This window comes from Petaurus breviceps, unplaced genomic scaffold (genome assembly GCF_028583685.1).
Source record: "Petaurus breviceps papuanus isolate PSGF00001 unplaced genomic scaffold, PetGlider_PUasm1.0 90925, whole genome shotgun sequence".
NCBI classification, from domain to species: domain Eukaryota; kingdom Metazoa; phylum Chordata; class Mammalia; order Diprotodontia; family Petauridae; genus Petaurus; species Petaurus breviceps.
Window position 1 is genome coordinate 37,539,632 of NW_027187380.1, and position 12,053 is coordinate 37,551,684.

Below are 12,053 nucleotides of genomic sequence, written 5' to 3' on the forward strand. Positions count from 1 at the left end.
TGCAAACTGAAGTATAATTTTCTCATTTTCTTTTCTGGGATATGGGAAATATGGAAATATGTTTTGCATGATTTCCCATGTATAACATATCACATTGTTTGCTTTTTGAGTGGGTGGTGAAATGATGGGAGGGAGGTAGAGAATCTGGAACTCAAAATTTAAAAAGAAAATAAATTTAAAATTAATAAATTTTAATTTTTTTTGAAAAGTCAGGGAAGTAATAATGCTTATTATTTAAGTGTTTTATAAGTGGTTCTTAAGTTTCTCAGGCTAATCCCCAGGACCTAGCTACCACTTATAACACTGCTTATAAAGAAAAACTGTATTCTGTGAGGATTAAAATCACCAATACTTACAGAATTAAACAGAAGGTTTTCATATAGTACTGACAGATCTAATGAAGCAAAACAGACTTTTATATTCTTAACATTCAAAAGGGCATTTGTGTTCCTTTTCAGCTAAAATTATTTGAAAGTCTCTCTCATCAAATTACTGAGGGAAAAATGTGGTAGGCACTAGTGAATCTCAAACATATCAGCATCATAACTACCAACCAGTAGGAACTTGGGTAGGAATTTCACTTAATAGTTATTAGAGCTCAAAAAGTCTCTCTGAATAAAATATAATTTACCTTACAGATGAAAGCTACAACCAAAGACGGATCTCTGACTTTTATTTTCCAATTGTCATCTAAAGGAAAACAAATCAAATATTAAACAGAGAACATAGCATGCCACTTGCTCAACTGAAGACAAGTACCCTGGATAAGTAAAATTTACTACATGAAACATCAAATTTTATATTAATCTGAAGATAGAAGAATCAAGTTATCTTAATGCCTATTATGATCACTTTTTTATGATCACATTCATTACCTGTGTATTACTGTGGACAAAGGAGGTGGTCAATGAATGCCATTTTTAAAAAAGCAAATGAATCAAAGACATGAAACATCAGCATGAGTTAAAGATTCTAGGGTAGGGTGACTAGAGCCAACAGTGATGCCATCGACAGAAACAGGAAAGGTCTTGTTTTTCACTCATGTCCTACTGTGTGTGACCCCATTTGGGTATTTTTGGACAAAGATATTATAATGGTTTGTCATTTCATTTACTAGCTCATTTTACAGATGAGAAAACTTAGGCAAACAGGGTTAAGTGACCTGCCTAGGGTCACATAGCTGGTAAGTATTTGAGGCCAGATTTGAACTTAGGCAGATGAGTCTTCTGTGTCTCCACTGCACCACCTAATGTTGATTTTTTTAAATAATAAAACATATAATGGAAGAAAAAAAATCATGCCACAAAATGGAAAAAAGTAGCAGAAAGGATAGGAAAATCTAATAATTTGTTGAATATAAAAAGTATACTTAGAAAACAAAGAATATGATAAATTTTATTATGCTCAATATAAAAAAGCAGGCACATTAATCAATTTCTGAGATAGCAACAATAAAAAAGCACCATTAATTATAGAGAAACTACAACTTCCTTAAGGTACCATATCTAACCAAATCGACATAAAATATGTATGAAATGTCAAAGTATCTGAATACTTTAAGGGAAAAGATAACAAATGAAAAAATAAGATTAAGTAAATAATGAGAAATGAATTATAGGCAACTTCAACATTCTTCTTTCATACATTAACAAAACTAATGAATTAAAAAAGCACAGGGAGCTCATAGGGAATGTCCTCAACTTACTAAGAAAGAATCAAGGGGCAGCTAGGTAGTGCAGTGAATAGAGCATCAGCCCTGGAGTCAGGAGGACTTGAGTTCAAATCCAGCCTCAGACACTTGACATACTTACTAGCTGTGTGACCTTGGGCAAGCAACTTAAGTGTGACTGCTTTGCCAAGAAAGAAAGAAAGGAAGAAAGGAAGAAAGAAAGGAAGGAAGGAAGGAAGGAAGAAAGGAAGGAAGGAAGGAAGGAAGAAAGAAAGGAAGAATCAAGGTGTTTAGCTGAATGAGAATGAAGAGGGGGAAATGTGAAGCTTGAATAGAGAAGAAAGTGTCTGGAAAAAATTCTGTGGAGAGTGAGGCAGGAAATCAATAAAAAGGTATAAAATGATTGCCTTCATTAGCACATTGGTGGGAGTAATCCAGGCCTAGGAAAGTAATGATATTAGAGACATTAGAGGTATTGATGAGGGCAAAGAAGAAGCCTACAAAAAGAATTGAGAGGAGGTTTTGGTTAGAGACAGGAAGTCAAAGTTTCTAATCAAGGACTTGACTGTCCCTGGGTATGGCTATGGTAATAGTAAAGGTGTAAATCTTGGTATTGAAGAAATCATACGGTTAGAGGTAGAATCAATATGGATGTTGAAATATCCCAATATAAAAGAAAGAGTTGGGGAAGAAAGAAAGACAGTGAATCAAGTGCTGACTTTCTCAAGAGAAAATAGAAAATTACCTGGATTCCAAATCATTCAACAGTCATTATAATTTGAAGAAGGTGAAAAACTGGCCTGGGGTAGGGGGAAGGGAGTACAAAACTAGAAACTTGAAAATCAAGGAGATAAAATTAATGGGGAGAAAAAATAATCAGATTCTACTACACCCAACAATATGCCAACAAACTTGATAGCTTAAATGAAATAAATGGTCATGAAAATATAAAACTTCCAAATTAAGAAGCAGTGAATAAAAAACTCCAGAAAAACTCACTCCAGCAAGAAAAACTATGCAAGTTAACAATAAACTTCCAAAGCAAAAAAAACCTGGTTCTCCTGATCCAGGTGAATTTACAATTGGATTTAATAAAATACTTAAGAAACAAATACACCCTAAGCTACTGCTGAATAACCCATTAAGTATTCCATGTTGTTCCATTATCATACAAACTAGCAAGTGACTATCTAGTCAAGCACAGGCCAAACCATCATCCTTTTAAAATTTTCTACTTTTTGTGTATGTTTTATATTGTACACAATATATTAGAATAGTAGTATAGAATTGATACATACCCACTAAGTCTTATATACACCTATTAGGAGTGTATGTTCAAAATTTGTTTTACTGATGGGATGTATCAATAAAAAATTTGAAGACATGCTTTAAGATAAGCATTCAAATATAAACATTCAAATCCAATGAAAACTGGATTTCTATTTCAATGGGGAAGTTTGTGGATGATACAACGCAGGAAGTGATAGCTAACAAATTGGATGGCCAGATTAGAATCTAAAAAGCTCTAGAGAAAAAATTCTTTTTTTTCAATAGTAAAGCTACTATTTATTTGAGAAATTATTTGCAATCTTTATTTTTTAATTAAATTTTGTTTATTTTTAGTTTACATCATTCATTTCGACAAGATTTTGAGTTACAAATTTTCTCCCCATCTTTCCCCCACCCACCACCCACCACCCCACAACAGCGATTCCACTGTATACCTCCTTCCCCAATCAGTTCTCTCCTACATCCTCCTCCACTCCCCCCCCCAACTTTCCAGTAGGGCAAGATGGATCTCCATACTCCAGTGCCTGTATACCTTATTTCCCAGTTGCATGTAAAAAATAATAATACATATTTTTAAATATTTGATTTTAAAACTTTGAATTCCAGATTTTTCCTTTACTCACTTGTCACCCACCCTTACTGGGAAGATAAGCAATTCAATATAGGTTGTATGTGTGTAGCTACGCAAAACATTTCCACAGTGGATATATTGTGAAAGACTGACTATATTTCCCTCCATCCTATCCCGCCCCCTACTTGTTCTATTCTCTTTGACCCTGTCCCTTTTCAAAAGTATGTGCTTCTAACTACCCTCCCCTTCATCATCTTCCCTCTCATCCCCTTCCCCCTTACTCTCCTATAGGAGAGATAACCTATTTAGCGTGTATGTCATTCCCTCCCTAGGACAAATTCAATGAGAGTAAGGTTAACACATTCCCTGTTCTTCCCCTCCATTGTAACAAGTTTTTCCTTGCCTCTTCTATATTAAATAATTTACTGTGTTCTGTCTTTCCCCATCTCCTCTCATTATATTCCCCTCTCATCTCTAAATTTCACCTTTTAAGTATCATTCCTTCCTATTCAATTGATCCTGTGCCCTCTATGTATACCTGTATACATATATATACACACACCCACATATGTATTCATATGCCCATATACCCTCCTATACAGATATATTTATGTATATATACATATATCTACATTTATATTCCCTTCAGCTATCCTCATACTGAGAAAAGTTTCATAAGTTACAAATATTGTTTTTCTATGTAGGAATATAAATAGTTCAACTTTGGTAAGTACCTTATGATTTCTTTTCCCTGTTTACCTTCTCATGCTTCTTGTATCTGAACGTCAAATTTTCTATTAAACTTTGGTTTTTTCATAAAGAATGCTTGAAAGTCCTCAATTCCACTGAATGACCATATTTTCCCCTGAAACGTGATACTCAGTTTTGCTGGGTAGGTGATTCTTGGTTTTAATCCCAGTTACTTTGACCTCTGGAATATCATATTCCAAGCCCTTCGATCCCTCAATATAGAAGCTGCCAGATATTGTGTTATCCTGATTGTGTTTCTACAATATTCAAATTGTTTCTTCCTGGCTGCTTATGATATTTTCTCCTTCATCTGGGAACTCCAGAACCTGGCTATAATATTCCTAGGAGTTTTCTTTTGGGGATCTTTTTCAAGAGGTGATTGGTGAATTCTTTCAACCTGTATTTTGCCCTCTGGTTCTAAAACACTGGGGCATTTTTCCTGGAGAATTTCTTGAAGGATGATTTCTAGGTTCCTTTTTTGACCATGGCTTTCAGGTAGTCCAATAATTTTTAAATTCTCTCTCCTGGATGTATTTTCCATGTCACTGGTTTTTCCAATGAGATATTTCACATTGCCTTCTATTTTTTCATTTGTTTGGATCTGTTTAATAGTATCTTGATTTCTCATAAAGTCACTAGCTTCCATTTGCTCCAATCTAATTCTGAAGGCATTCTTCTCCTCATTGCCTTTTTGAGCCTCTTTTACCATCTGAGTTATTCTATTTTTTAAGGTGTTATTTTCTTCAGTCAGATTGTTGGCTCATTTTTCATGATTTTCTTGTATCATTCTCATTTCTCTCCCCAATTTTCCCTCCACTACTCTTACTTGATTTTCAAAATCCTTCTTGAGCTCCTCCATGGCCTATAACCACTTCATATTTTTCTTGGAAGCTTTTGGAGCAGGAGTCCTGACTTCACTGTCTTCCTGCCATTCCATGCTTTGATCCTTTGTGTCCCAAAAAAAGGAATCTACAGTTGGATTACTGTGTTTGCTTTGCTTCCTTTGCTTGTTCATGTTGCCACTCAATTACTTGACTTTTGAGCTTTTTGCCACAGTAGAACTCTGCTTCCAGAGAGGAGAGCTTTGTCCCAAATCACTGGAGTTTTCACAGCTATCAGTTGGCTGCCCTCTCTGAAGCCTCAACAGGCTCTGGCACCTGGTCACACACCCCAGGACCTCCACCCAAGACAGGGACCCAGATCCAAGCAGGTTAATGCAAAAGCAATTACCCCTCAGAATGGTCACTTGGTCCCTCTACGATCTGCAGGCCAGGAGCTCTGAAGCAGCCACACAGCAGCAGCAGCTGCACAGCCGCAGTGCCTCAGCCACTTCTCCCTCCGGAGGCAGAGGCCAGATTGCACTCTTGATCACCCTGTTCCCAAAGTCCACACTGACTTTTTACTCTGCCTTTGGCATTTATGGGTTGATAATTCTGGAAACGCCACAGATACTGTTGATCTACTCTCCTGAAGTCCCTCCAGCCGCTACTGGTCAGGGCCACCCTGGGGCTATAACTGCAGGTTTACATGGGTCTAGGCTGTGCTCCCAGTGTGCTGCGATGGACCCTTCCTGCCGGCCTGCCTTCAGCAGGAGATTTGTTTCTCTCTGTCACTTTGTAGGTTCTGTAGCTCTAAAGTTTGTTTAGAGTCATATTTTATAGGTATTTGAAATGGTTATAGGGGGAGCACATGGCGTTTTCCTGCTTCTACGCTGCTATCTTGGCTCTTCCCCCCCCTCCCCAGATAAAATATCTTAAGATGAAATCTACTAGAAATTTATATGTATTTATATGGTACTATATGTACAGGTTGTTTAAAAAACTGCAATTGCTTTAGGACAAGATAAAGTAATTTGTAGCTCAGTAACTATTAGTTTGAAAAGATATGGGAGTTTTAGTGGACTTAACACTCAGTGAGTCAACAGTGACATGATAGCCAAAAAAGCTACTAATACTAGGCTGTTTTAAGTGGCACAACACCCAGAATGAAGTAAATTATAACCTGCTATGTTTTGCCCTGATGAGAGAATATTTGTCATTCAATTCTGGATATCATATTTTAGGAAGAACATTTAGAAACAGGAATGTTCAGGAGGGTGGCTAGGACCATAAGTCTATAGGTATGACAATATACCATACCATAATTAGAATAAATGTTTAATCCAGAGAAAAGATTTAAATGAGAATGTTATGTCAAGCATCTGAAAGACAGTCATATCGAAGAAGAGTTTAGGTTTATTTTGTGTAGCCCAGAGGAAAAATTAGGTGTCAAAAATTTTAGTAAATTAGACCTTGACTTGAATTTTTTAAAAGAAGGCACCTCAAAATTAGAGCTACTCAAAAAGAGAACAAGTTGGTTCTAGGACCTGGGTGATCCAATGTCCTGGAGATCTCGACTTCTGTTCAAATATACATTACAACAGATTCTGTAGGGATACAATTATTTTTGTATCCCCTACAATGCCTAGCAAAACATTTGATACATAAATATCTAATCTGACAGGGGCAGCCAGGTAGCACAGTAAGAGCACCAGCTCCAGTGTCGGGATGACATGTGGATTGAATCCGGGCTCAGACACTTATTACCCACCCAGAAACACCTGGCCGTGTAACCTTGAACAAGTTACTTAACCCCAATTGTTTAGGGGCGGCCAGGTGGCTCAGCGAGTAAGAGCACCAGCTCCAGTGTCGGGATGACCTGGGGATCAAATCCAGGCTCAGATACTTAGCACCACACCCAGAAATAACTGGCCATGTAACCTTGAGCAAGTTACTTAACCCCGATTGCTTTAAAAAAAAATCTAATCTGACACAGGTTAAAAAAAAACCACCCTGACTTGATAATCCTCACAGTTTACAGAATACGATTAGCATAAATAAATCCAAAAAAGCATGACCTAACTAATTTGAACTGAAAATCAAAGTTCCATGTTTTCAAGGCTGAAAAATAGATGCTGAAGCAGAAGTATAAGATGTCCTATGAAATAACTTGACACAATGCTAATATAAGCCAAGCAGAATATATCATTCTGTTAATTTTTTCCCCTCTATTAATCAGAGAATAATCTAGTTTATGAAAAACTTTTCAGAAATTAATTTAAAACATTAACATTATAGTTGCAAAGAAAAAAATGCAAACCCTCCTACCTATGTCCTTTGGAGAATCATTTCCATCACCCCCTGGAAGTTGCTGTTCACTTTTAAAAGATTCAAAGTTGGTAGCATGGTTTGGACTAAACCTGGTGGGTGACTTTCTGGAATGCTGAGTCAGCTGGCAATCACTTGCAGCCCATTTACCTGGATAGTAGAGCAACCAAATCAGACATCACACAGCAGAAAACCTATGTTCAAAACAGAGATGTTTCTCAGATGGTAAGAGGATGTGCTCAAAAGAACATTTATGCCTTCTATAAACTTCATAAAATGAGATTAGTTCTATTGCAATATAGTTTGCCAGAGTGAACTGCTCTATCAGTCCAGAAAACACCCAGATCAGAAAGAAGTTTATTTACCTCAAAGATAGCTTCCACATATTCATGGTATCTAGAGATGGAAGACTTTAGAATTCACCTAGTACAATTCCCCCACATTTTATACACAGGAAACAGATGCAATGGGGATGTTATTGAGTTGATATCACACAGGTTGACTTCTAGGTCTGTATCCCAAAGAGATCATACAAATGGGAAAAGGACCTACATGTACAAAAATATTTATAGCACCTCTTTTTGTGCTGGTAAAGAACTGGTGGGGGGAGAGGAGAGATGGGGAGAAAATCTGGAACTCAAAATCTTATGGAAGTGAATGTTGACAACTAAAAACAAAAAAATAAATTTATTTTTTTTAAAAAACAATCACAAAGGTTCTAAGGAACACAACCAGATCTTGAACCTGATGCTCTGACTTCCAAGTGTGGATATAGGCCTAGGTGAAAAATTTTATATGATGTTATAAATGACAACCTTTTAGACAGCTTTTCTCCCTGAATGCTACAATTCAACCCAAATATATATATCCCAGAATGCTGATTTCTTACTTTAATTACTTCAAAGATCTGTGATTTTCATGGTGGGAATACTCCTTTCCACCAAGAGATCACCACTCCTGTCAAGCTGGAGTTGGCAGGACCTGTGCTCTATTAGCATCTCCTTCTAAAAGCCCAGGGCACTATGCTATAAAAAGGGCATCAGTGAAGGAGGACTTCAGTGGAAAACCTTTAAATGCCTAACAGAGCCACAGTGAAGAAAGTATTGTGAATATTAAAATATTATATAAAGATAGCTTACTAGCTACATTTTAGTTGTGAACTAAAATATTAGCTGTAACATGGCTTTAAATTAAGTACAACTAGGCAAAAAAAAGGTTGTTCATGCTGCTAAGATAGCAGAAATAACTGTTCAAAATTTATTCAGTTTTCTCTTAACACCAGAAGGATAAGTCCTTTTGATTGATGCATCTTTTTTTACTATAAAATAAAAATTTTCATCCAACTATTCCTATTTCTTTGCCATACAAATAAAAAAAAATGCACTGCATCAAACTGACACTGCTTGATCCTTTGAGATATTCTTAAATACAAGCCATTTTTAATGTTGAGGTCAAAAATAACCCATTAATATTATCAGATAAAGTAGCTGCTAGCCCCACACAACCTGTTTTCTTATACTACCTTTTCTACCCCCTTTCTTCCAAGTTTTTCTATAAGGGCAGTTTCTTTCCTTACAGTCCTCAAAACACCAATGCTTTAGCTTTTTAAGCTGTTCTCTCCACTTAAAATGTCCTCCCCTCCATACCATGTGTTTAATGGAGCTTTCTCCAAATGCTCAAGCCCTGAGTAAAGTATAAAGAACACTAGATTTGGAAGCAAAGACCTAGATTCTAATTTGGGTTCTATTTTTTATGACCTATATGACCACGGCAAGACCCTTTTTATTTCTTGGTCTTTTTTTACCTGTATAATGAAACTGGATTAAATAACTTTTAATATCATAAAACCTCAGAATGCTAGAGACGGAAGGTTGGTACTTTAAAGATGTTTCAGAATAGGAAATGAAATAGAAAGATGAAGTCATTTACTCAATCAGCAAAACCAGAATTTGAACCCAGGTCCTCTAACTCCAAATCAACTTCAACTTCTCCAGTTCTCAATCCTATCATCTTTTTCGCTTAATTCCTCTGGTCTAATCTATACAGTAAACCATTTAAAAATTATAGTAGTTGTGCCTTTTCCTACCTGAAGTGCAAATTGCCATGCCCTAAATTTTTATATTCCCCACAACATCCCACAGGTATAATAAGAATATTACCTGTATCACAAGAATGTAAAGGAAATGCTGTGTATGTATACATGTATTGACTAACTGATAGGAATGTATGTATATGTATTGCCTGACTGATAATAACAGTTTAGCTTCCATCCAGATAACACTCATACTCACTTTGTATAGGCAACTGAAAAACTGTCATTGTATCATCTTTGTATTCGGGAGCAGAACAGGGTCGCACAGCTATGTGATATTTAACAAAAGAAAAAAAGAACAAATTAGTATAGACAGTCATAGAGGAAGTAAAACAAGATTAGACCACAAACAACCCAATTCTCTTTACTGTGGATAAAAATTTATGTTCCTAACTTTTCATGGCCTTTTGTTTTGGTCTGGGCCCATGATTTCACTGGTTAAGGGAATTCTAAACAGGGAAATTCCCTCTTCCAACACAAATATGCATTCTACAATTTTAGAGTCTTTGGGTATTGAGATGATAAGTGACTTGCCCAGGACCACTCAACCAATATGTGTCAGAGGAAAGACTTGAATCCAGGTCTTCCTCACTTTACCACACTATATCTCTTCATATCACTAAATGAAGCAAAGCATTCTAATAGTTTTAAAAAGACAACTGAGAGAAAATAAAATATTTTCATCACCATTAATCAGAACTGACAGAGCATCTATAGGTCAAAATATCACTAATCTTTTCCACTATAATTAGAGCTATTTTTTTAAGTACTATATATCAAAAGCAATTCAATGCCTCCTGTCTTAATTTTGTCAAGATAATTCACTGGTCATAACAAACACTCTTTTTCAACAATCCACAGGAACATCACCAGATGGTCAATACAGAAATCAGATGGATTATATACTTTGCAGATAAAGGTAGGAAATCTCTATACAATCAGTTAAAACAAGACCTGGAGCTGACTATGACAGAGACCATGAGCTTCTTATTGCAAAATTCAAAATCAAACTAAGAAAAGTAGGGAAAACCATCTGATCATAAAATGACTTAAATAACATTCCTTATGAATACGAAGTGGAGGTGATGAGTAGATTTAAGGAATTAGATCTGGTAGACAGAATGCTAAAGTACTATGGTCAAAGATACACGAGATTATACAGGAGAAGCAACAAAAAACATTCCAAAGAAAAATTTGCAAGAAAGCAAAAAGACTGTCTGATGAGACTACAGATAGCTAAGGAAAGAAGGAAAACAAGAGGGAAAGGAGAAAGGGAAAAAGATACAACAAATGAATACAGAATTCTAGAGAATTAGCAAGGAGAAAAAAGGTTTTCTTAAGTAAGCAACACAAAAAAATAGAAGAAAACAACAGAGTAGAAAGATAAGAGTTCTCTTCAAGAAATTAGATCTGACAAGGGAACATTTCATGCAAAAATGGACATGCTAAAAGATAAAAATGGTGGGGACTAAACAGAAGTAGAAGAAATTAAGAAGTTATAAGAATATACAGAAGAACTATACCTGAAAGATCTTAACATCACCCATAATGGTTACTGATCTACAGCAAGACTTCCTAGAGAATTACACCTTAAGAAGCACTGCTTACAATAAGGCTAGTAAAGGTGGTGTAACTCCACCTAAGCCATTTAAAATCCTAAAAGATGATGCTGTTAAAGTGCTGCACTCAATATGGCAGCAAACTTGGAAAACTCAACAGTTTTGGATAGGAAAATACCCTTTTACACCCCAATCCTAAAGAAGAACAAAGTCAAAGAATGTTCAAATTACTGAACAATTGCACTCATTGCACATGCCAGCAAGGTTATGCTATAAACTAGGCTTCAGAAAATATGTGAACTAAGTTCTACCAGGAGAGCAAGTTGATTTTCAAAGATGCAGAGGAACTAGAGACCATATTGCCAACTGGATTATAGAGAAAGCAAGCAGTTCCTGAGAAATATCTACTTCTAAAACAACAATAACAAAAAAAAACATCTATTTCTGCTTCACCGACTATACTAAAAAGATGGAAGTACCAGATCATCTTACTTGTCTTCTGAGGAACCTCTATGTGGGCCAAGAAGCAACAGTTAGAACCAAACATGGACCAACTGATTGGTTTAAAACTGGAAAAAGACTACAACAGTACATATTGTCGCCATGTTTATTTAACTTATATGCAGAGTACATCATGCAAAATGCCAAGCTAGAAGAATGAAAAGATGGAATTAAGGTTGCTGCAAGAAAAAGTAACAACATCAGATATGCTGATGATGATACTCAGAAAGCAAAGAGGAATTAATAAACCTCTTAATAAGAGTGAAAGAGGAGAGTATAAAAGTTGGCTTGAAGCGTAACACCAAAAAAACTAAGATCTTGGCAACAGGTCCCATCACTTTCTGGCAAACAGAGGGAGAAGAAATGGAAGCAGTGTTAGATTTTATATTCTTGGACTCAGTGCAGATCACTGAAGACAGTTACTGAAGCCATGAAATTAAAAGACACCTGATGCTTGGAAGGAAAGCTATGCCCA

At 36.1% G+C, this 12,053-nt stretch overlaps 1 protein-coding gene across 2 annotated transcripts in view; it reads right to left on the bottom strand.

The window, feature by feature from the left end:
- ELAC2 (elaC ribonuclease Z 2) overlaps window positions 1-12,053 on the bottom strand; it is a 60,799-nt gene that overhangs the window by 34,206 nt on the left and 14,540 nt on the right. For both annotated transcript variants that reach the window (XM_069076817.1, XM_069076816.1), the window contains exons 6-8: window positions 9,718-9,786; window positions 7,427-7,576; window positions 632-690 (exon numbers count right to left, since the gene is read on the bottom strand). In XM_069076817.1, coding sequence (XP_068932918.1) covers window positions 632-690; window positions 7,427-7,576; window positions 9,718-9,786 — 278 coding nt within the window. The remainder of the gene's footprint in view (window positions 1-631; window positions 691-7,426; window positions 7,577-9,717; window positions 9,787-12,053) is intronic.